The 27,206-nt window shown below is 41.0% G+C and overlaps 1 protein-coding gene across 1 annotated transcript in view; it reads right to left on the bottom strand.

Annotated features, from left to right (window-relative positions):
• The window catches only part of GPT2 (glutamic--pyruvic transaminase 2), a 326,120-nt gene that overhangs the window by 106,974 nt on the left and 191,940 nt on the right, over positions 1-27,206 (bottom strand). Inside the window, exon 5 of the mRNA XM_053701929.1 lies at positions 15,037-15,280. Within this exon, the coding sequence (XP_053557904.1) occupies positions 15,037-15,280 (244 nt within the window). The remainder of the gene's footprint in view (positions 1-15,036; positions 15,281-27,206) is intronic.

Here is a 27,206-nt window from a genome sequence, read left to right as displayed (position 1 = left end):
AGTTGAGGCTTTGATAAATATCCCCCCAAGTCTATGTCCTCCGGTCGCATCAGGGAGAAGTGGATCCAGGAAAAAAGCGTGCCGGGATAGGTTAGGTCTACTATACTCTTAGTTGCTGAGTAGGTTCCACATCCAGGATTTGTAAGGTAGACGGACTCCAATATAGGAAGAGAAGGCATAATGGCGACCATTCATGCCACTCAGCTTGAAGCAGTCCTCAGTTGGATTGTGAATAAAGTTCATACAAGTAAATGAATAAAGCAGATGCCAATATATATAACATTGCTACACACACTGCTACTTTATATTTCTGAAGGCACACTTGTTCAGGATTTCAATATTTTGGATGTTCTATAATTTCAATTAAAGGGAAAGTCTAGTCAACACTAAACTTTCATGATTCAGATAAGACATGCAATTTTAAACAAGTTTTCAATGGACTTTTAAGATCAAATGTGCTTTGTTCTCTTGGTATTCTTTGTTGAAAGCTAAACATAGATAGGTTCATATGCTGATGTTTAAGTCATTGAAGGCTGACTCTTATCTCACTGCATTTTGACAGATTTTACAGCTAGACAGTTCTAGTTCATGTGTGTCATATAGATAACATTGTGCTCCCTCCCGTGGAGTTACTTAGGCGTCAACATTGATTGGCTAAAATGCAAGTCTGTCAAAAGAACTGAAATAAGGGAGCAGTCTGCATAGGCTTAGATACAAGGTAATCATAGAGGTAAAAAGTATATTAACATAAACAAACTGTTTATGCAAAACTGAGAAATGGGTAATATAAAGATTATCTACAGCAGAGCTTTCCAAACGTTTCATGTTGGTGACACACTTTTTAGACCTACATCATTTTACGACACAGTAATTCAGTTGTACTAGCAAACAGGAGGTTAAACTAACTTGTTTTAAGAGATAGGGACACATACATAAATTATATAATAACAAAATGTATTTAAAAGTAACAGTATGTAAGTATGTGCAAGAATTAAAAAAAGTTTAATACCACCAATAGCTACTTACTATTTTAATGGGATGTATGAGGTTGATGGGATGAAAAAAGTTTCTAAATATTTAGTGGAATATTAGATAAAGACACTCGCATTTCATCATCAATCATTTTTAAGCTTCCACTTCCTATCCATATATCAAGAGCAGGAACAGCAATGCACTACTGGGAGCTAGCAGCAAAAAAGACCCAACACTTTGACTTCTGACTTCAGCTTAGCGTTTAAGCTGCTGCCCTCAGAGCTCTGCAAGACCGAGTGACTACTGCCCGCGCCGCAAACACACTGCTGTCCCACTCACGGACTACACATGCAGTCACAAACCGATTGAGGAGACTACACATGCAGTCAGGAGCCAATGTGCCGCCAATGGGAATAGTTTCAGTTCCCGCTAAGCTGTGCCAATAGGTTAAGATGATCTGTGACCCACAAGGTAATCAATCACGTGTCAACTACGTGATATGCATAGATGGAAAGTTGGAAACCGAAAAAACATTAAAAAAGAATTTTAAATTAAAAAAAAAATTGTGCTGAATCAGGGACACACCTACACACTGCCGCCGACACACTAATGTTTCACGACACACAGTTTGGAAAGCACAGATCTACAGTATCTTTTTTAACAACAACAATTCTGGAGTAGACTGTCCCTTTAAAGAAGATATAGAAAGGTTAATTGCATGTCACAAATTTAGCAAAATAATTGAAACACACATCTGCAGTAATAAATCAATGGTTAAATGATGATCTCCTTTACCAATGGCTTATTTATTTGTTTCTGTTGAGATGTGCACAAAGTATTTGAAACCTTCTGTTACTTATTTGTTTTTCCGTGTTTACCAAATATGAATGTAGGCAACCCAGATATATTGCATAATAAATTTGAGTGAACTAATCTAATTCAAAGTTTCCAATTTACTTCTATTATCTGTTTTGCTTCATTCTCTTTATATACTTTGCTGAAAAGCATATCTAGAAATATACCTTATGTGATTGGCTCACCCATGTGCATTGCTATTTCTTCAGCAAAGTATAGTTAAAGAATTCATTCTCTATCTAAATCATGAAAGAAAAAATTTGGGTTTAGTGTCCCTTTAAATGGGCTGTTAATTTATTTCATGACGATAAGAATCCACAACACATGTGAGAATTATTCTCCTGGCCAATAGGAAGAGGCAAACCCACCCCAACATACCTAAGCTTTAAATCCCTCCTACTCCCCGAATCTTCACTCATACAGTATAGCCATGTAGATGGAGGAAACAGAAAGCAGGAAAGATACAGTGGGACAAAAGAAGTGCTAAACTATCATGAAAGAAAGAAATGTATTAGGTAAGCATACATTTTGTTTTCTTTTATCAGATGATAAAAGTACAAAGTCATGTGTGGAAATCAATACCCAAGTAGTCAAGTCCATGTGATCACCATGAAACAAACAGAGAAGGCAGGTGTGTTACTGATCAGGTACTATGGCCCACAGAACTTTCCTGCCAAAAGCAGTTTAGAAGAAGCAAACACGGCCATAGCTTTCTGACCTTTGTGAGGGCCAGAAAATTAACAAAAAGAAATGAAGAAAATCTGAAATTCTTTGTGGCTTGCAAAATATATACCTTTATGGGGATTAGGTAATTAAGTTAGGGCATCTTAGGGGTTAAAAGTGCATTTATCTAAAATTTAAAAAAAAATTATGCATTTTTTATGTATGATGCATATTCTTTTAACTATTGTCTATAAATTAATATGTATTTATTTTTTCTTGTGTTTTTTATTTTAAACATAAATAACAAAATTTATGCTTACCTGATAAATGTATTTCTTTCCGGGCATGGAAAGTCCACAAAACATTCTAATTACTAGTGGGATATTCACTCCTGGCCAGCAGGAGGAGGCAAAGAGCACCCCAGCAGAGCTGTTGGGTATCACTTCCCTTACCCATAACCCCCAGTTATTTGGCGGAAGGGAAATGGAAAAAGAAGATATCACAAGGGTATAGAGGTGCCTGAGGACTATACAAAAAAACTGCCGTCTTAAATAGAATAAGGGCGGGTCGTGGACTCTCCATGCCCGGAAATAAATAAATTTATCAGGTAAGCATAAATTTTGTTTTCTTTGATATGGCATGGAGAGTCCATAAAACATTCCAATTATTAGTGGGAACCAATACCCAAGCTAGAGGACACAGAATGAATAGGGAGGGATAACAATACAGGCGGACCTAAAATGAAGGCACCATTGCTTGAAGAATTTTTCTCCCAAAAGAAGCCCCAGCTGAGACAAAAGTATCAAATTTGTAGAATTTGGAAAAAGTATGTATTTGTGGCCGCCTTACAGATCTGTTCCACTGAAGCTTCATTTTTGATAGCCCATGAAGAAGAAACAGCTCTAGTGGAATGAGTTGTAATTCTCTCAGGAGGCTGCTGTCCAGCTGTCTCATAAGCTAACCGGATAACACTTCTCAACCAGAGAGAAAGAGTGGTAGACGTGGCCTTCTGGCCCCCATGCTTACCAGAGAAAACAATAAACAGGGCAAAAGTCTGCCGAAAATCATTAGTTGCTTGAAGATAAAATTTAAGAACACGCACAACATCCAAGTTATGCAAAAGACGTTCCTTCTGGGAAGAAGGGTTAGTACAAAAAGAGGGAACAATAATTTCCTGATTAATATTGCGATCCGACACTACCTTAGGGAGAAACCCCAGCTTAGAACGAAGGACCGCCTTATCAGTATGAAAAATAAGGTAAGAGGAATCACACTGCAGAGCCGAAATTTGCAAACTGCGAGCAGAAGAAATAGCAAGAAGCAAAACCTTCCAAGATAGTAATTTAATATTAACAGAATGCATCGGCTCAAATGTAGCCTGCTGCAAAACCCTAAGAACAAGGTTAAGGCTCCAAGGGGGAGCAACAGATTTAAACACAAGCCTGATTCTGACCAAGGCCTGAACAAAAGACTGAACATCTGGCAGAACTGCCAGACATTTATGCAGAAGAATAGACAGTGCAGAAATCTGACCCTTCAAAGTACTGACTGACAAACCCTCCTAAAATCTGATAAATCGGACCAAAGCTAGTTGAGGCCAAGCTATTAAAGCATAGAAAATTGCTCTTAACTCCAAGATGTTTATTGGAAGAGGAGACGACTCTGGAGTCCACAGACCCTGTGCTTTTAAGAAACCAGGCTGGCGTCCGTGGTCACAATCACCCAGGAAGGCCTCAGGAAGCATGTGCCCTGAGACAGATGGTCCAGTGAAATTCACCACAAGAGAGAAACTCTTGTTGGGGAATCCAAATTTATCTTCTGCAAGAGATCTGAGTGGTCCCCGTTCCATTGACTGAGCATGCATAGTTGCAGAGGTCTCAGATGGAACCGAGCAAAAGGAATGATGTCCATGGAGGCAACCATCAGTCCAATCACCTGCATGCATTGAGCCACAGATAAACGAATAGCAGACTGGAGAGAAAGGCAAGAAACATGAAGTTTGGATTTTCTGACATCCGTCAGAAAAATCTTCATGGACAGGGAATCTATGATTGTTCCCAAGAAACATACCCTTGTATCTGGAACAAGGGAACTCTTTCCCAGATTCACTTTCCACCCATGGGAACGTAGAATAGACAACAACATCTCAGTATGAGATTTTGCAGGATGAAAAGATGGCGCTTGAACTAGAATGTCGTCTAGATAAGGCGCCAGAGCAATACCCTGGGATCTCACCACCGCCAGAAGAGCCCCCTGAACCTTTGGAAACATTCTGGGAGCTGTAGCAAGGCCAAAAGGAAGGGCAACAAACTGGAAATGTTTGTCCTGGAAGGCAAACCGTAGATACTGGTAATGATCCCTGTGAATAGGAACATGAAGATACGCGTCCTTCAGATCTATGGTTGTCATGAAATTACCCTCTTGGACCAAAGGAAGAATAGAACGGATGGTCTCCATCTTGAACAATGGAACCCTGAGGAATTAGTTGAGACACTTTAGGTCCAGAATGGGACAAAAAGTGCCCTCCTTTTCTGGGAACTACAAATATATTTGAATAGAATCCTGGACCCTGTTCCTCTAGAGCAGTGCTTTCCAAACTGTGTGTCGGGACACACTAGTGTGTCGGCAGCAGTGTGTAGGTGTGTCCCTGCTTCAGAACAATTTTTTTTTTTTTTGGTTTCTGACTTTCCGCCTGCCTGCTACACATATCACATGGTTGACACGTGATTGATACCTAGGGGGACACAGATCATCTTAACCTATTGGCGCAGCTCAGTGGGAACTGAAACTATTCCCATTGGCGGCACATTGGCTCTTGACGGCACGTGTAGTCTCCTTAATTGGCTTGTGACTGCATGTGTAGTCAGTGAGTGCGAGAGCAGTGTGTTTGCAGCGCAGGCAGTAGTCAATCGGACTCAATAAGCTCTGAGGGCGGCAGCTTAAATGCTGAGCTGAAGTCAGTGTGGGTTTTTTTGCAACTAGCTCCCAGTAGTGCATTGCTGATCCTGCTCTTGATATATGGATAGGAAGTGGAAGCTTAAGAAATGCTTGATGATGAAATACGAATGTCTTTATCTAATATTCCACCAAATATAAAGAAATTGTGTTCATCCCATCAACCTTATACATCCCATTAAAATATCAAATAGCTATTGGTGTTACTAAACTTTTTTTTAATTCTTGCACATACATACTGTTACTTGTAAATACATTCCATTATTATATAATTCATGTATGTGTCCGTATCTCTTAAAACAAGTTAGTTTAACCTCCTTTTTGATAGTACAACTGAATTACTGTGTCGCAAAATGATGTAGGTCTAAAAAGTGTGTCACCAACTTAAAAAGTTTGGAAAGCTCTGCTCTAGAGGAACTGGAACAATCACTCCCAGGGATGATAGGTCCTTTACGCAGTTTAAGAAGGCCTCTCTCTTTATCTGGTTCGCAGATAACCTTGACAGGTGGAATCTGCCCCTGGGAGGACAAGATTTAAATCCTATTCTGTAACCGTAGGATACTATATCTATAGCCCAAGGATCTGGAACATCGCGTATCCAAGCCTGCCAAAAAAAAGAAAGCCTGCTCCCCACTTGATCCACTACAGGATCGGGAGCGGCCCCTTCATGTTTATTTAGAATCAACCGTAGGCTTCTTGGCTTGCATCCCCCTATTCCAAGGCTGACTGGACCTCCAAGAAGACTTGGATTGATCCAAATTGGAAGAGGAAGACTTCTGTCCCTTAAAGTTACAAAAGGAACGAAAATTAGAATTCTGGCAACCCTTATGTCTATTCTTTTTATCTGAGGTAGGAAAGAACCCTTTCCACTTGTAATGTCAGAATTTTTTTCTTCCAGACCTGGTCCAAACAAGGTTTTACCCTTATAAGGCAGAGATAAAAGCTTGCACTTGGATGTAACATCTGCAGACCAAGATTTTAACCACAGAGCACTGCGAGCTAAAACAGTAAAACCAGAAATCTTAGCACCCAGCCTAAGAACTTGCATATTGGCATCACAGATAAAGGTATTGGCAAGCATGAGAGCCTTGATCCTGTCTTGGATCTCCTCTATACTAGTCTCTTCTAGGACAAGATAAGATAAGTCATCGCACCAATAAGATGCTGCCCCCCCGCACTGCATGTGAAGCTTGAGGAGAAAGCTGAGGCGTAGCTAGGATAACACTATCCTGAGCGACAGGAGGCTCAGGGAGAGACATCTTATGTTTAAACATTTAAGTTTTATTTAGACATGAAGAGCAAAACTGTACAGGAGGAATTATCTTAGCCTCCAAAGACAAAAAGCATTTTTCAAAATAATTAACTTCAGCATTAGTGTCCATAATTGGGTATCCGTTCCTGGCAATTAACAGAAATTTTAAATGCCAAAAAAGACAAATTAGGTTTATTTATATGAAGCAATAAAACATAAATAAGCACCTAACACCCTCAGCTCCGCTGAGGTCTTACCCCTTCAGAAGTTGCTATCCCACTAGCACAGAAAACCGGACAGACCCGGTAGCAAAATATACTCCTTGTTACCGGAAAAGCCCAAATCCACTTGCAACTGTAGACAGGAAACTGCAACCTCCACACTTGCCACGGCAAACTCCGATCTGAACAGAGAAGCTGAAAACTGGAAGTGAGCCAAACAAAAACGGCACGAAAACCGCACAGCAAAAGTGATTGGGCCAAAAAGGCTGAGCTGAAAAGCGATTGCAACAAGTTAAAAGGGGGCTCACATTGCAAAGCAGAGATCTCAAAAACTCTGCGCACAGAGGCAATAGCCAATAAAAAGAGAACCTTCAAAGATAACAATTTAATGTCAACAAATGCAGAGGCTCAAACGGAACCTGTTGCAAAACCCGAAGAACAAGATTTAGGCTCCAAGGAGGAGCCCCAGGAATAAACAAAGGTCTTACCCTAATCAGAGCCTTAACAAAGAACTGCAAGTCTGGAAGCTCAGCCAGTCTCTTGTGCAATAAAACCAACAGGGCCGAAATCTGTCCCCTCAGGGAACTAGCAGAAAGGCCCTTTTCCATCTTATCCTGAAGAAAAGATAAGATCCCGGCAACCTTAACTCTGTGCCAGGAAAAACCATGCTCTTCACACCAGAATAAGTAGGTCATCCACACCTTATGGTAGATACACCGAGTAACTGGTTTACGAGTTTGAATAAGAGTATCCATGACACTCTCAGAGAAACCTCTCTTGGCTAACACTAAGCGTTCAATCTCAATGCAGTCAGCCTCAGAGAATCTAGATTTTGATGAACAAATGGACCTTGTATCAGCAGGTCTCTGCGACAAGGTAACTTCCACGGAGGAGATGAGGACATCCCCACTAGATCCACGAACCACGTCCTTCGCGGCCACGATGGAGCAATCAGGATTACTGATACCCGCTCCTGCTTGATACGGGCCACCACTCGAGGAAGAAGCAGTAATGGAGGAAAAAGATATAGGAGTTTGAACCTCCAGGGCACTGCTAGTGCATCTATTAGATCCGCTGCGGGATCCCTCGACTTGTACCTGGGTAGCTTGGTATTGAGACGGGATGCCATGAGATCTATCTCCGGCGTCCCCCACTTGCTGCATATCTCTGCAAACACCACGGGATGGAGAGACCATTCCCCTGGATGGAGGGATTGCCTGCTGAAAAAATCCGCCTCCCAGTTGTCCACACCCGGAATGTGGATCCCTGACAGCGAACAGCTGTGGGCCTCCGCCCACTCCAGAATCTGAGATACTTCCTTCATCACCAAGGAACTTCTCGTTCCCCCCTGATGGTTGATGTAAGCCCACGAGGTTATATTGTCTGATTGGAATCTGATAAACTAGGACGGACCCAGAAGTGGCCAAGCCTTCAAGGCCTTAAAGGTTGGCCGTAGTTACAAAATATTGATCGGGAGAGAGGACTCCTCCTGAGTCCACAACCCCTATGTCTTCCTGGCACACCAAACCGCTCCCCATACGGATAGGATTGTGTCCATAGTCACAATCTCCCAGAATGTTCTTATGAAGCATGTCTCGGGACAGATCATCTCTCGACCGGCTGTCTAATACAATCTGTTGAGACAGATCTGAATGATCGCCGTTCCACTGCCTCAGCATGCAAAGTTGTAAAGGTCTGAGACGGAACCTGGCAGAAGGAATGATGTACATGCAGGACACCATGAGACCAATCACCTCCATACACCATACACTGGTCCGGAGGGCAAGACATGCCGAAGTTAGACTCATGGATATGAATTAAAATGACAGGGCGGGTCGTGGACTTGATACACCACAAGAGAAATAAATTTATCAGGTAAGCATAAATTTTGTTTTCTCTTGTAAAGGTGTATCCACTCCACGGGTTCATCCATTACTTGTGGGATACCAATACCAAAGCTTTAGGACACGGATGAAGGGAGGGACAAGGCAGGAACTTAAACGGAAGGCACCACTGCCTGTAAGACCTTTCTCCCAAAAATAGCCTCCGAAGAAGCAAAAGTATCGAATTTGTAGAATTTAGAAAAAGTATGAAGCGAAGACCAAGTCGCCGCCTTACAAATCTGTTCAACAGAGGCCTCATTTTTAAAAGCCCATGTGGAAGCCACCGCTCTAGTGGAATGAGCTGTAATTCTTTCAGGAGGCTGCTGGCCAGCAGTCTCATAAGCTAAGCGGATTATGCTTCTCAGCCAAAAAGAAAGAGAAGTTCCCGAAGCCTTTTGGCCTCTCCTCTGTCCAGAGTAGACAACAAACAAAGCAGATGTTTGACGAAAATCCTTCGTAGCTTGCAAATAAAACTTAAAAGCACAAACCACATCAAGATTGTGTAAAAGACGTTCCTTCTTTGAGGAAGGATTAGGACATAATGAAGGAAGAACAATCTCCTGATTGATATTCTTATTAGATACTACCTTAGGAATAAACCCAGGGTTGGTACGCAAAACTACCTTATCTGCATGGAAAATCAGATAAGGGGAATCACACTGTAAAGCAGATAACTCCGAAACTCTTCGAGCCGAGGAGACAGCTACTAAAAACAGAACTTTCCAAGATAAATGTTTAATATCTATGGAATGCAAAGGTTCAAACGGAACCCATTGAAGAACTTTAAGAACTAAATTTAAACTCCATGGCGGAGCAACAGGTTTAAACACAGGCTTGATTCTAATTAAAGCCTGACAAAACGCCTGAACGTCTGGAACCTCAGCCAGACGTTTGTGCAAAAGAATAGACAGGGCAGAAATCTGTCCCTTTAAGGAACTAGCTGACAATCCCTTCTCCAATCCTTCTTGGAAAAAAAGATACGATTCTAGGAATCCTGACTTTACTCCATGAGTAACCCTTGGATTCACACCAATGAAGATATTTACACCATATCTTATGATAGATTTTCCTGGTGACAGGCTTTCGAGCCTGAATTAAGGTATCAATGACCAATTCGGAAAAAACATGCTTTGATAGAATCAAGCGTTCAATCTCCAAGCAGTCAGACGCAGAGAAATTAGATTTGGATGTTTGAAAGGACCTTGAAGTAGAAGGTCCTGCCTTAGCGGCCGAGACCGTGGTGGAAAGGATGACATGTCCACCAGATCTGCATACCAAGTCCTGCGTGGCCACGCAGGAGCTATCAAAATCACAGAAGCTCTCTCCTGCTTGATCTTGGCAATCAGACAAGGGAGCAGAGGAAACGGTGGAAACACATAAGCCAGGCTGAAGGACCAGGGCGCTGCTAGAGCATCTATCAGCGCTGCCTTGGGATCCCTGGACCTGGACCCGTAACGAGGAAGCTTGGCGTTCTGACAAGACTCCATGAGATCCAGTTCTGGTTTGCCCCATAGTTGAATCAACTGGGCAAATACCTCCGGATGGAGCTCCCACTCCTCTGGATGAAATCCGCCTCCCAGTTCTCTACTCCTGGGATATGGATAGAAAGGTCAGCCCAAATAAAGATTTATCACCCTCAGAGAAAAAACGTTTTTTTCTGTAAGTAATGCAAATGTTTTTACACTAAGTACTATGAGAATTAACATGAATATTACCCTTATCTTGTAAGCATGATCCCAGTCGTTATATCACTGTATCAGGCTTACCTCAAATATACCAGGCACTGTCAGCATTTTCTAGACCTTATCATCTCTCTAGAAAAAAATATACTGAACATACCTCAAAGCAGGTGATCTGCAAACCGTCCCCCCAACTGAAGTTTTCTTTCCATACTCTTCAGTTATGTGTGAGAACAGCAATGGACCTTAGTTACAAACCGCTAAGATCATCAACCTCCAGGCAGATTCTTCTTCCAATTTCTGCCTGAGAGTAAAACAGTACAACGCCGGTACCGTTTAAAAATAACAAACTCTTGATTGAGAGCTTGCAAGAGAATGACTGGGGGTGGCAGTTAGGGGAGGAGCTATATAGACAGCTCTGCTGTGGGTGTCCTCTTGCAACTTCCTGTTGGGAAGGAGAATATCCCACAAGTAATGGATGAAACCGTGGACTAGATACACCTTTACAAGAGAAACTTGCCCTGCATTTCCAGACTCTAACTTTCATCAATAATCTCACTGAGAGGTTGACATGACTACTTAAAACTCCAGTCCTATCTCGAAGGGCAGATACCCTTTTTCAGGACTCTCCAAATCTTCTGACACTTCTCTGCCACCTCCTAACGTGACGAAAGTAAAAAAATGACTGGGGTAATGAGGACGTGGGAGGGATATTTAAGCCTTTGGCTGGGGTGTCTTTGCCTCCTCCTGGTGGCCAGGTGTTGTATTTCCCAACAGTAAGGAATGAAGCTGTGGACTCTCCCTATCTTAGGAAGGAAATATATTTACAATAAATAAATACATAAAGCAAGAATATCTACATTTTAATTTATATATCCAATACTTAAAACTAATATGAATTATACATGACCATGCATCTTATTTTAAAGATTGTAGATATAATGTAGTCAGGCCTTGCATTAATATTCAGTATTTAAACAGTTATGCATGTATATTGCATTATGGTTTAAGTGTTGCATATACATTCAAATGTATTTATGTTAGCTTGTTGTGTTTATTGATAACAGACATACATATGTTAATATATATTTATGTTAAAGTAGCCAGTATCATTAAATTATATTTTTACATAACAGGCATGCTGTTATGCAGGCCTATAATATTATTTATACTGTCTTTAATTAGAAATAATAAAAACAAGAAGCAACATTAATTACATTTTAATTTATATGCAAATATTTCAACAATATGCAACTATCAAATCCATTTTAAGATATATCCAATACTTTAAATAATCTGCTTTGTATATGACAATGCATATTTTTTCTGCTGCTTCTTAAAAGGGCTGTCGATCAAGAAGGGTGCAAGGAATCAAATCGGTCTTTTAGTATGTTATCAGCAATTTGATGAGGCACCTAGGGATACCACTTGTTTGAAGGTGCTACCTTCTGGGAGAATGGGGGACACTTCAAATGAGGTCCCCCATTCCTCCCTAAAGGGAGCACCCCCAAACAAGTGTTATCCCTAGGTGCCTCATCGGCTGAGATGAATAATGCCGATTGGCTTAGATGAAGCACCCAGAGCACTATGCTTAAAGAGGCCATATTAAAAAAAAAAAAAAAAACGTTTTTCAACTATTATGCGAAACAGTAAAAGTATGTTAGTATGAAGCACCACCATTTTGTGTGTGCCAACTTCCGTCTCTGCTTAAAAACATAATAAGTGCACTTTATAAAGAGCTCAGTCTGAGATAGTCTTCCTATGACTGTGAGCTTAGCTGTGATCCCATCAAGCAGTAATCTGGCTATGAGGTACATAGGCTTATGTACCAACTAATAGCCTGTGGGTTGTATGAGAAATGCAGGTACTTACCCAGATGCCCACTCCAGTGATCTTACCCTGATGCAGCATGAGGATACAGTAGACAGACCATCTATTACTGTACTAGACAGTAGAGGATATACTGAGGGAATACATTTACATGGCCTAACAGGAGGAGGCCAAAGTACCAGCTCCAGCCACACCTGCAGCAGGCTTCTGACCATAACTCCCGCAGGAGATTTACATTGCACAGCCAATACCCTCCTTTTCCACACTCCTCCAAGTTTCACCTTATGAGGAGACTGTGGGATCAAATATCCTTAATTTCTTAAATAAAATCCTGAGCACCTCCATCTTCACCTGCTCCTAGAGAGGCAAAGAAAAACTGGGAGGTTCAGGAAAGTAGGAGGGAATTTAAAGCTATTGGTGTAGTGCGTCTTTGCCTCCTCCTGATGGTCAGGTGATGAATTCCTAACAGTAAGGAATTATGGACTCTTACCACCTTGAGAAAGAAATCTGATTTAAATTTAAAAAAAATAATATATATATATTTTTAAAATAATTTATTTTTATCCACCCTGTTCAAAAATTGAATGTGGGCCCTAAAGTACACCCATGCTTTTGAGGATTCATTTTATTATTGAACAACAACCATGTTCTCAATGAACCCAAAAAACTCACTAAGTAGTTTTTAGTTTGTTTTTAGTTATAGCTATTTTAGGGGGATATCTGTGTGTGCAGGTGACTATTACTGTGCATAATTATTAGGCAACTTAACAAAAAACAAATATATACCCATTTCAATTATTTATTTTTACCAGTGAAACCAATATAACATCTCAACATTCACAAATATACATTTCTGACATTCAAAAACAAAACAAAAACAAATCAGTGACCAATATAGCCACCTTTCTTTGCAAGGACACTCAAAAGCCTGCCATCCATGGATTCTGTCAGTGTTTTGATCTGTTCACCATCAACATTGCGTGCAGCAGCAACCACAGCCTCCCAGACACGGTTCAGAAAGGTGTACTGTTTTCCCTCCTTGTAAATCTCACATTTGATGATGGACCACAGGTTCTCAATGGGGTTCAGATCAGGTGAACAAGGAGGCCATGTCATTAGATTTTCTTCTTTTATACCCTTTCTTGCCAGCCACGCTGTGGAGTACTTGGACGCGTGTGATGGAGCATTGTCCTGCATGAAAATCATGTTTTTCTTGAAGGATGCAGACTTCTTCCTGTACCACTGCTTGAAGAAGGTGTCTTCCAGAAACTGGCAGTAGGACTGGGAGTTGAGCTTGACTCCATCCTCAACCTGAAAAGGCCCCACAAGCTCATCTTTGATGATACCAGCCCAAACCAGTACTTCACCTTGCTGGCGTCTGAGTTGGACTGGAGCACTCTGCCCTTTACCAATCCAGCCATGGGCCCATCCATCTGGCCCATCAAGACTCACTCTCATTTCATCAGTCCATAAAACCTTAGAAAAATCAGTCTTGAGATATTTCTTGACCCAGTCTTGACGTTTCAGCTTGTGTGTCTTGTTCAGTGGTGGTCGTCTTTCAGCCTTTCTTACCTTGGCCATGTCTCTGAGTATTGCACACCTTGTGCTTTTGGGCACTCCAGTGATGTTGCAGCTCTGAAATATGGCCAAACTGGTGGCAAGTGGCATCTTGGCAGCTGCACGCTTGACTTTTCTCAGTTCATGGGCAGTTATTTTGCGCCTTGGTTTTTCCACACGCTTCTTGCGACCCTGTTGACTATTTTGAATGAAACGCTTGATTGTTGGATGATCACGCTTCAGAAGCTTTGCAATTTTAAGAGTGCTGCATCCCTCTGCAAGATATCTCACTATTTTTGACTTTTCTGAGCCTGTCAAGTCCTTCTTTTGACCCATTTTGCCAAAGGAAAGGAAGTTGCCTAATAATTCTGCACACCTGATATAGGGTGTTGATGTCATTAGACCACACCCCTTCTCATTACAGAGATGCACATCACCTAATATGCTTAATTGGTAGTAGGCTTTCGAGCCTATACAGCTTGGAGTAAGACAACATGCATAAAGAGGATGATGTGGTCAAAATACTCATTTGCCTAATAAATCTGCACTCCCTGTATGTATTTTACAGGGTGCTGCCACCATTGTGCTTTACATTGTTGAATGAATGTATAGAAACTACAATTATCATGCTTTACACAATTCAAACCAAAGTTAGACACTGCACCCTTGATGGACACTCACAGTGTAGTGTGGTTAATGCTGGGCTGTGGTGTCTTAAGGCCCAGCAAAATGAATGTCTACTCTTAAATTAAACATATATATATATTTCAGATAAGATTTTACACTGAACTGTTTTCTAATGCCAACCTCATTTTATGTTGTTATATTTTAAACATAAGAAAAAAACAGTACTTTTTGAATGTTAGCAAGTTCCATACATTTATTAGGCTGAAAGATTTTAGTGCTTGTGTGCTTATGTGTAATAGCAGATGGAAGCAGTTTAAAGCTATAGATGTACATTCCTAAATGTTAAACTTTTGGCATGACTTTGTATTACAAAATCAAAGACTAGCTAGAATGAAGGGTGAAAACTGAACTGATAATGTTTAACACTACACAGAGTGATTTTTCTGACCACAGATAGTGATTTTTCTGAGATTTTGCGCTGCAGTTCAACAGCATACAAATTTGTATACATTTTTTATATGATATTTAGGTTTCCAAATCACCTGTTGGGTTTCCAGGGTTGATGATACATAAAACTTTAGGGTTGCAGTATTCTTTGGCATTATATACGGCTCTCTGCAGCTCAGCGACATCTAGAGCCCAACAATTCTCCTCGTCCAGATAGTAGTTAACTTGAATGGCATCAAGCTCAGATATGGCTGCAGAATAGAGTGGGTACTGCGGGATTGGAATCATGATTCCAGTCCTTGATTTTCCCTCTCCAGATACAAGTATTTTCAGGATGCTCTAAAAATATAAACAAAAGGGCAATGACGTCATTTAATTCTGGAAAATAATTTGCTAGAAAAAAATGCAGTAGAACATAAATTATGCTTACCTGGTAATTTTCTTTTCATCTGATGGAAAGAGTCCACAGCTGCATTCATTAATTTTTGGAAATAAGAACCTGGCCACCAGGAGAAGGCAAAGACACCCCAGCCAAAGGCTTAAATACTCCTCCCACTCCCTTCATCCCCCAGTAATTCTGCCGAGCAACAAGGAACAGTAGAAGAAATATCAGGGTGAAAGGTGGCAGAAGAATAAAATAAGGACACCCCACAAAAAAAAATACGGGTGGGGAGCTGTGCACTCTTTCCATCAGAAGAAAAGAAAATTATCAGATAAGCATAATTTATGTTTTTCTTCTTAAATGGAAAGAGTCCACAGCTGCATTCATTACTTTTGAGAAAACAATACCAAAGCTACAGAGGACACTGAATGCCAAGACGGGAGGGTACATTAGGCGGCCCATTCTGAGGGCACCAAGCCTGAAACCACTGCCCACAAAAAACCCAGCTTCGTCTGATGCCGAGAAAACTTTAAAAGGAAAAAGCCCTGAGGACACTGACCCGCAAGTAGTACAGAGCCTGGCTAGAGACCGCAAAATCGGACTTAAATGAGTCAACAGGCCTCCAGGAGACACCGTCGCCAAACAGTCGGTCCTCACCACTCACCCCTCACTAAAGAAGGGAACACCAGCCTAAACTCCCAAAGGGATAGGAGTAGGAGAACCGAAAGAAAAAAACAAAAGGTCACAAATCCAAAAAGGAAAACTCCCCAGAGCAAGCCCAGCTCACAAGGGCCCAAATGGGTCCCGACAGACAAGGGGAAACTACGCCTAGACCAGAAGAAACCGGAGGTACATAGGAACAGAGAAAACTTTATCTCAAACGTTGCGCAAAAGCACCAAAAGACAACAGAAGACGGAGTCCTCACATAGTCCGAACTTGGAACACTGAAGTATTCCGCTACAAAAAAACATGTAACAGACCCAGACAAAAAACCCTGAGTCAAGAGAATACTTGCTCAGAGCAAAATCGGCCAGCAAAAGAACAGATTGCAAAAGACAACTCCCAGACAGAGGGCACACTCCAGGCAATCCAAGCCGCCAGACCTACCCACAGGTCTTCCAAAAAAGGGAAAATCATAATCTCCACGAGGTCCCCCAAGAAATAGAAGTGACACCCAGAACCCGAGGTGGAGCAATCCTAGACCCTCTGCTTGTAAGCTTAGGGAGCTAGCTAGCTACTAAGCCCACCTAGATCCTGGAAATGACAAAGTCTCTCAGAACCCACTCCCAGCCTGGCCAGCCCCAGCAATGTCAGGTTTGAAACAGGCGAACGGAAAAAACCCAAAACCAGCAGAAGAATGGCCACAGCCAATCCAACAGAGCACGGGTGCAACCCGGCTCCTTAGAACAGACAACAGGACCGTAGACCCAAAGAATCTAGCAAAAAGGTCCAACTTTGTCTTGACACAGAGCCAGCAAGACTCCAAATAGAAGGTAACAACCCAGAGAGAATATTTCTCTCAACTAGGGAAACTCACAGGTCTCATCTCCTGATCCAGGAGAAGCCTTAAGAAAAGGACCACATCTCCATAAAAAGGAGACTAAGCACTCACCCAAGAAGGGGAAAGGGCTAAAAGGCAGCATCTTCCACAAGTCACAAAGCCACAGGTTAAAGGAGAAATCAATCCTCAACTCAGAAGCCCTGTTGAAAGTGATTCCCCTAAAAACTAGCCTGCTAACACGCAACCAATGTGCAATAGTAGCAGTAGTGACACTGCAAGTTCATTCACCTGCAGAGCAGTGAATTCAATGGATACTACAGCAAGCTGACCAAGGGAAACCCCTAAGGTGTAAAACAAGCCCAACGAGCAACGACACTCAAGACCAGGTCAAGTAATCTGAATAAAAGGACAGAGCCCAACTTTCCAGGAACTGGGGAACCCCGAAACTAACCCTAGAGCCTAAAGGTACGGTAACAGCCCACAACGGGATCCACAAGGGAAAATGCTGAATGAAACTCAGCAACCGGAAGCCCAGGGAGAAGAGGTCCGAACCCACAATTGTTTAGACAAACAATACCCGCAAACTTAACACCCCATCTTAATAACAACACAGACCACAGGGGATACTAATGCAATATCCAGATCAACCCGGATAACGAGAAAAACTTGCAAGTCCCGACCTAAGGAAGAGACCACCCCTTGCCGAAGTCCCACTCTCCAAAGGAGCCAAGTCGGCAAAAGTCGTACGAGGACGCTAGAGCTTCTAGAAGCAGCAACAGCCTTTAGGACAATAAGGCAAGGGGATACCTCGCAGTCAAAACCACTCAAGCAAAACGCTGGTCTCCACATCACCTCCATACAAGCGGATGATCACAGGGAGAAAGTGACGCAAACCAACTCCAGTTCCGGGAGGAACCCCAAGCAAACCCAAGTAGACCACACCCAGTGTCCCTAACAAGGAACAAACATCTCCCAGGCCCCTAGAAGGAGACCTAACATGGAGACCACAAAAGAAGACCAAAAAGTCTCCGAAAAACAGCTAGACAGTACACAGTCGATGTGCAATAGCTGCAGCTGGTTACATTCTACAACCCAACCGCTGCAAGGCAGCCGAAATACCCTTCAAACTACTAGCTGCTAAGGACCAAGTCAAAATGACAATCCCTGACCCTCAAAAGAAAAAGGCCAAACCGCTCACTCGGCGGTAAGAAGGTGCTAAGCCCTCCAACTCTCCACCACGTGGGGGAGGAACTCTAGGGTCTGAAAATACCATACGCAAGAGAGAATGACGCAGCCGAAACTCCATTGACCTAGTCATCCAAATTGAAGGCTATAAGGACTGAGACAATCCTTCCTGCCTTGTAGACCCACAGGTCCTCTAGAATGCTTAGTTGAATGTAAAACAAATGTTAACATGAGCACTTGGCACCTCGACTGGACCAGCCAATCAGAACGGCGCCACGTGTCTGAACAGACACAAGACAGAACCGAACCCAACAGGACCAGCCTGTACCCGGGTCCTAACCGTCAAGCTGCATAAATCTTCCTTCAGAGGGGAAGAAGGGAAAACAGACAAACATAGGACTAACATGTCCCCAAAAACACTTCCGCAGAAGTAACAATCCCAGTTTAAGATTCCCGAAGGAAAATAATAAACAAATTAAAAGACATCCTAATCGGATAAAAAGAAAATTTAAGGCAACCCGTAGGTTAATGCCCAATAAGAAAACAGGCCTAACGCAGGACCAGCCAAACGGAGCCCTAGTCTTCCAAAAAACTCTGAAGGATCTCAAAAAAGTACAGTCAGGAGATTACATCATCCCCACATGTCTAATGAGGTGCACCATTCGAAGCAGACTAAAAATTCCTGTATCCGAGAAGGATTTATTTATTTATAAAATATTTTACCAGGAAGGATACATTGAGATTTCTCTCGTTTTCAAGTATGTCCTGGAAATCAAGTATGTCCTGGATAGGATCATTTAATAACTGAAAAATATGTCTGAGTAAGACGCAAAGGCGCGCCACTCTGTAAAGAAAGGCACAACACTCAGGGACAGTTACACACGCAGGGAACTGTACAGGCCCTCCCCAAGGCAGTAGACCTGTGACAATAGGGCACGAGCACAATCGCTCCAAAACGTCAGGACTCTGCAGACGAATAATCGCCAAGAATATGTGGAAGCGAAAACATGCTGCAACCTCCGGGAGAAACAAGCCGCCCTGCGTGAAGGAATAATCATAATTTGGGTTACCCGCATGTGTAGAAGTATGGAGTGGTACGAAGAATCTGAAATTAGAACGGTCTCAGTATCAGAATCCTCCATAACTAAGTCTGAAATTTGAACAGTCTCAGCATCAGAATCCTCCATAACTGGATAGAGAATATGTCAATATGACTAATTTAAGACAAAACAAAACGGCACCTGACACCCACAATGGCTGGGGCACTCACCACCTCCTATGAACCAGACCCCTGCGAACTAGAATTTCTCCGTTGACACAGGGTCAGAATGCGGAAATGGAGGGCGGAAAGTAATCACGCCCGGCCAGAAGGTAAACTGTATAGTCCAAAAAAGCGCCCAACCATAAGATCGCGTCACTTCCAAAGGCCTTTATGTTCCAAGCCATGAGCTCATTTAACACTACACATAAGCAGATTGAATCACAAACATGACTAAAAAAAACCTGTTCAATAACCTCCCTCAGGAGATATTAACCCTTGAGTCTAAGATACTAAAGAAGACTCACTGAGACCCTTATGTTAAGTTAGTCCCGCAAGGTGGTAGCTTCTCGGGAAAACATTAGTACAGAACAACGATCTTACCAGAATCTACACCGTGGAACAGGAACACGGCCCTTCAAGTGTGACGGATAGTAGCATCACCTCCGCCATGGACTTGAGAGAAGAAAGCAGGCAGCGGAGCAAAGTTCGACAACGCTGATTGCTTGAGGAGCTGTTAACATGAGTCGGGATGGTTTTGTAGAAAGACTCTTCCTGCATCTCCGGACTCCGACTTTCATCGAAGCCCTCACCGAGAGACTGACAGGATTATTTAAAACTCCAGTCCCATGTCGAAGAGTACTACCCTCCATAAGAGACAAATTAAATTCTGACACTTCTCTGCCAACCTCCTGGGACGAAAGGCAAAGAATGACTGGGGGATGAGGGGAGTGGGAGGAGTATTTAAGCCTTTGGCTGGGGTGTCTTTGCCTCCTCCTGGTGGCCAGGTTCTTATTTCCCAAAATTAATGAATGCAGCTGTGGACTCTTTCCATTTAAGAAGAAAATGGTTCATCATCCGTACAAATTTCAAGTATATTCCATTGGATTTCTTTAAAACGCTCACTTTTATTCCTAAGTATATAGTATGAGCGTATTTTAAGTACACTGCTGAAGAGGAGGATGGGTCTTTTTTAGCAGGAAAAATAATATAAGCTATCTGTATGTCCCACCAAAGAATGACCATATTGGGTGTGCCCACAACTTATATAACTTTGCAGACAAGTATTACTACAATTAAATATAGCAAAAAATGTATTCTAACAAGTTTTTTTAGCCATCCATTTACAATGACCTAAATAATGATTACTACAAACTATAATTCAAAACTTTTCCTGGCTGAATGCCAAAGCAACACAATATACAGTGATTTGCTCTAGTAACACTAAAACATTGCATAGCTTCAAGTTTGCAACCGTATTAGCTAGCAAACATTTAAAGGGACATTAAACTCAAAATAGTAATTCCCCGTAAAGAGCTAGATTATAAGTGGCGAGCTAACTTTTGCAAGCAAGTGATATTTCCCCCCCTGCTTTTTGGGTGTGCCGAAAAGAGCGCTTGTATTACAAGTTGAAAGTAAATGCGAACCTGACAGCGCAATCGCGATTCAAGCTAGTCACAACATGTACACATTAAAATATTTTGTTACACTCATATGGGCATGTATTTGACTGTTAGAGGCTATACTATATATAATATATGTCTAAAAATGAATTCCATAATAATATTTAATAATGTGTTCTACTGTGTATATACTGTAAATATTTAACATTCCAATGTTCTTAACATACAGGAATGTTAGTTTTATTTTCTCTCTCTCTCTCTCTCTCTCTCTCTATATATATATATATATATATATATATATCTGTACGTACGTATATCTGCTATATATTTTACACTAACAAAATAATAAAAAGTATTAGATACTGTAAAAAAATTCAAAATAATCCAAAGAAAAAAAGAAGTTATATATACATAGTACACAACACATACAAAACTGTAAAAAATAGCTCATGCCTCCAGATTAAGCCGTAGCCGCTCTTACGCGTTTCGGCTTAGAAACTGCCTTAATCATAGACCATACTGCTACATCCGGTGTTAACTCTTATAAAGCCAGAAAAAAGCAATTATAAGGGATAACAGCTGTGTCTGGATATGTGAGCTCTTAATGTGTAATGACAAAAACAAACATACTCAATACATACAGAGAACTAGTACAGACAATAATGTGATAGGTGGACTTAGATATACTAACAACTAGACAACCTCTCCTTCAAAATTGACTAATTTCAATTAAACACAGACTTTTTCAGGTTAGAATCTAATACTAAATGTACTATCTAACTACCAGAATATATACACTCTAATGGTCTATATTGCAATCCTTCATATTTCATTACAATATATGGTTATTTAAACTTCAATACAGAAAGGCAATACATTTTATAAATCTAATAGGTCAGAGTCGTTATCTAATTCACAATCTCCCACAATCTACCTTTACTTATATATATGAAACTTAAATATTCCTGTATTTTATACCCTGGTGACCTTTCAATATTTCATTTATTAAATAACCACAGACTACAGTATTTCTATCTAATTGATATAAGAATCAATACTAGGTGAAGTAAAGATGTCCCAGTCCAATAGTCCTAACCCTATAACCAAGTTGTGTTTAGAAAAATAGTGTATTCTTTAGTGACTCATTTAGAATTGCCAATGGTTAATTATATCACCTGTTGCATTAAATCCCTGCGGACGTCTGGTCCGCAAGGTGAAGATCCAAAATGCCTCCCTATGTAATAGTTTCGCCGTTCTGTCACCCCCTCGCGGAGTATTTCTTACTAGTTCAATCACTTGCCATTTAAATGTTTTAACCACTTTATTGTGGATCGTGATAAAGTGATGGACCAGATCTGAGACATCTATATCCTTCTCAATGTTGTTTAGATGTTCCCTGATCCTAAATCTCACTTCACGGGTCGTGCACCCCACATACTGTTTGTTGCATTCTGTACACTCAGCTACATATACAACATATGTGGTACGGCAATTAGTGCAGTTAGATAGAAGAAACACTCTTTGTGTGACCCTAGACTGAAAACGATTTGTCACACTTGTATGGCTGCAGGCTATGCAGGCCGTAAAGTGACACTTAAAATGTCCTTAAACTGAAAGCCAGCTGCTCCCTCCTGTACTTAAATTTTTTAACATACTCGGGGCTAGGATATTACCTATAGTTCGTCCCCTTTTGGGGACAAAATTACAGCCTTCATCAACAAAACACTTGAGACTTTCATCACCCGTTAGAACTGAAAGATGTTTTGATATAATGCCACAGATTTCCCTAAACTGGGGACTGTAAGTTGTGGTAAATGTTGGTTTATTCAGGTCAAAATTTTCACTTTTATTTTTACTCCTTCATTGGAGCATACTTGAACGCTCCATTCTATTGACCTCTAAATAGGCCCTCTCTACAGTCTTTGGGTGATAGCCTCTTTCCAGTAATTGTGTCTTAAGGATGCTTGCTTCCTTCTGAAAATCAGAATCCAGGGAGCAATTCCTCTTTAATCTAATCATCTGGCCTTTTGCCACCCCAAACCCAGTGTGCCTTGGATGGCTGGATTTGGCGTGTAAAATAGTATTAGATGTAATAGTTTTTCTATATAGAGTTGTTATCACTTTTTGAGTTTTAGGGTCTCCAATAAGAGAAACATCCAAGTATGGTATAGATAATTTCTCCCAAACAGATGTGAATTGCAAGTTCACACTGTTTGTGTTTAAATATGTGTGAAACTGCACTGCCTCATCCTGAGTCCCAGTCCACACGAAAAGCAAGTCATCTATATATCTCTTATATGATCTTATCTTGCTTCTCTGTGTGTTCTGTTCTCCCAAGACGTGGGATCTTTCCCACCAGCCCATGAAAAGATTTGCATAGACTGGGGCAAATTTGGCACCCATCGCGGTCCCACGCCTTTGGAGAAAAAACTGGTCTTCGAATTTAAAATAGTTATGACTAAGAAGAAAGTTTAGTACTCTTAGTATATATGACTTTAAATTATCATCATAATTACTGTACATGTCTAATGAGAATCTAATAGATTCAAGACCAAATTCGTGTGGGATACACGAATAAAGGCCCACCACATCAACCGTAATCCATGAACAGTCTGCATCCCAACTCACTTGCTCCAGACTGTTCAATAGATGTGTGGTATCCCTCAGGTAGGAGGGCAATTGCAATACAAGTGGCTGCAGGAGGGACTCAACCCAGGAGGCAATTCTTTCGAATAATGACCCAATACCTGAGACAATCGGCCTCCCCCTCACCTCCTCCAAGGATTTATGTACCTTGGGGAGGTGATGAAAAATAGGGATTGCCGGTGTATTAACATTCAAATATTCAAAAGTATCCTGATCTATGATACCCTCCTGCATACCATCATCTAATAAATCCAACAGCTGCAATTTAAAGATCAAGGTTGGATCCCTGGGAAGAGTTTGATATACTTCAGTATCAAGGACTTGTCTTTCTGCCTCCTGAATATACTTCAATCTGTCAAGTACCACAATGCTACCCCCCTTATCCGCCTGTCTTATAACTATTCCTTCTTTCTGTTTAAGTGTATCCAAAGCTAATATCTGTTGGCGCGTTAAATTTGGGGAGGCAGCACTATGGTACTTTGACAGGAGTATAAGGTCATCCTCTACCAGCTTATGAAAAGCCTCAAGGAAAGGGCCTATATATATATATATATATATATATATATATATATATATATATATATATATATATATATATATATACAGGTAGCCCTCAGTTTACGCCGGGGTTAGGTTCCAGAAGGAATGGTTGTAAATCGAAACCGTTGTAAATTGAAACCCAGTTTATAATGTAAGTCAATGGGAAGTGAGGGAGATAGGTTCCAGGCCCCTCTCAAAATTGTCATAATAACACCTAATACATTAGTTTTAAAGCTTTGAAATGAAGACTTTAAATGCTAAACAGCATTATAAACCTAATAAAATAATCACACAACACAGAATATATAATTAAACTAAGTTAAATTAACAAAAACATTTGCTAATCAGCATTATAAACCTAATAAAATAATGCACAACACAGACTTCACTTGCATTTTTCTGCAAACAGTTCTTTCTATGCATTCCAATCTGGACTGATTTATAGACAGGAAGATCTGGTTCCTTTGAAATCTGCTCAATAGCTCAGGTCTGGTTAAACTGATTAATTTCAGCTTGCTTGGCTTTGCTGCAACACAAGCGGACAGCTCCACCTACTGGCTATTTTAATAATTGCACTGCTTCTCAATGCTTTTCAATAGCAGTCACATGACTGGAAAAAAAGGTTGTTATTCTGAAACGGTGTAAATTGAACCGTTGTAAAACGAGGGCCACCTGTATATATATATATATATATATATATATATATATATATATATATATATATATATATATATATATATATATATATATATATATATAATACTTTTTAATAATTATTAAATATAAAAGATTTGTTTTTTTAATATTTAAATAACGCACCTTAAGATAACTACGTTTTCATGTGCACTAACCTGACACCACGTTAGACCAACATTGCGAAACAACAAAGCGCTTTACACATAATTTACATTCCTATGTTCTTCCCATAGAAATTCAATTTTTTTTAATTATTACCTATATATTTCTATATACATGTAAATGTAATACATTAACATTCTTGTATGTGAAGAACATGGGAATGTGAAATATTAATAACTTCTGTCGGGTTAGTGCATTAACTGTTAGGATTTTGAAGTTAGTGCTCGTCGTGCACAAATAATTTGACTTTCAACTTATAATACTCATGCTAAATGATTACTTCTAGTAAAGTTTACACTTGAGCGGAAACCCTAAATAGCATGCCACTTGTAATCTGGCCAAATATGTTTAATTGAATATATATATATATATATATATATATATATATATATATATATATATATATATATATATATGTATAAAAAGAAGCACTAAACTTTTATCATTTATTTTGCCTGAATTTCCTGTAATTTAAGTTGGAAAATTGTGTTTGTTTACATCCTTCTCCGCATTTTGCAATGTAAATGGTGGAAATCATTTATATTGGTCGTAATTCACCATTTATTAATGAAAACTATATAACATAAATTATGCTTACCTGATAACTTAATTTCCATCGTTACGAGGAGAGTCCATGGCTTCATTCATTACTTGTGGGAAATACAGAACCTGGCCACCAGGAGGAGGCAAAGACACCCCAGCCAAAGGCTTAAATACCTCCCCCACTCCCCTCATCCCCCAGTCATTCTGCCGAGGGAATAAGGAACAGTAGGAGAATTAGCAGGGTATAAATGGTGCCAGAAGAAAAAACAAAAGAAATTTAGGTCCGCCCAACGAAGAACCGTGCACGAGCCGTGGAAATTAAATTATCAGATAAGCATAATTTATGTTTTCCATCTAATACGAGGAGAGTCCACGGCTTCATTCATTACTTGTGGGAAACAAATACCCAAGCTCTAGAGGACACTGAATGAAAAACAGGAGGGTAAAAAGGAGGCGGAACCTAATCTGAGGGCACCACAGCCTTCTCAAAAAAGCAGCTTTAGCCGAAGCAAAAACATAAAATTTGTAAAACTGAAAAAGTATGTAAGGAGGACAAGGTAGCTGCCTTACAAATCTGCTCCATAGAGGCCTCATTCTTGAAGGCCCAAGAAGCTCTAGTTGAGTGAACCGTAATCCTCTGAGGATGTCTCATAAGCCAAGCGAATCATGCTCCTCAGCCAAAAGGATAGGGAAATGGAAGAAGCCTTCTGCCCCTTGCGCTTCCCTGAATAGACCACAAACAAAGCTGAAGTTTTTCTGAAATCCTTCGTAGCCTGAAGATAGAATTTCAAAGCTCGAACCACATCCAAGTTATGAAGTAACCGCTCTTTCGAAGAAGAGGGTTTAGGACACAAGGAAATTTCCTGATTAATGTTGCGATCAGACACAACCTTAGGGAGAAATCCCAGTCCAGTGCGAAGGACAGCCTTATCTGCATGGAAAACCAGGTAAGGAGGCTCACATAGCAAGGCCGCGAATTCAGACACTCTGCGTGCCGATGCAATGGCCCGTAGAAAAAGAACCTTCCAAGACAGAGTCTTAATGTCAATAGAATGCATAGGCCCCTTCAGAACCAGATTCAAACTCCGAAGAGGAGCAGAATGTCTAAACACAGGCCTGATCCTAGACAGAGCCTGAACAAAAGACTGTATATCAGGGAGCTCAGCGAGCTTCTTGTGTAGCAACACAGATAGAGCCGAAATCTGTCCCCTTAAGGAACTAGCGGCAAGTCCTTTCTCTAAACCATCCTGGAGGAAGGAAAGAATCCTGGATATCCTGACCTTATGCCAGGAATATCCACGAGTTTCACACCAGAGTAAGTAGATCCTCCACACCTTATGATAGATGCGACGGGTGACCGGCTTTCTGGCTTGAATGAGAGTATCAATCACCTTCTCAGAAAATCCTCTTCTGGCTAAGACTAAGCGTTCAATCTCCATGCAGTGAGCCTCAGAGAATCTAGATTCTGATGCACAAAAGGACCCTGTACCAGCAGATCCCTGCGACAGGGCAACGTCCATGGAGGGGACGTTAACATCCCCACTAGATCCGCAAACCACGTCCTCTGCGGCCACGACGGAGCAATCAGAATAGTTGATGCTTGCTCCTGCTTGATGCGTGCCACTACACGAGGTATAACTGGTAACGGTGGAAATATGTAAACTAGGTTGAATCCCCAAGGCACTGCTAAGGCATCTATCAGTTCCGCCTGGGGATCCCTGGACCGTGACCCGTATCTGGGTAGCTTGAAGTTGAGTCTGGACGCCATGAGTTCTATCTCCGGAGTCCCCCAACTGTAGCAAATCTCTTATAGCGAGCAGTCGTATGAATCCACCCACTGCAGAATCAGAGATACTTCCCTCATGACTAGGGAGCTTCTCGTCCCTCCCCCCCCCCCCGATGGCTGATGTAAGCCACCAAGGTAATATTGTCTGACTGGAATCTGATG

The sequence above is a fragment of the Bombina bombina genome, chromosome 1, assembly GCF_027579735.1.
Source record: "Bombina bombina isolate aBomBom1 chromosome 1, aBomBom1.pri, whole genome shotgun sequence".
Classification (NCBI taxonomy): Eukaryota; Metazoa; Chordata; class Amphibia; order Anura; family Bombinatoridae; genus Bombina; species Bombina bombina.
The sequence above is the reverse complement of the archived record's forward strand: the minus strand, read 5'-3'. Positions and strand labels throughout refer to the sequence as shown.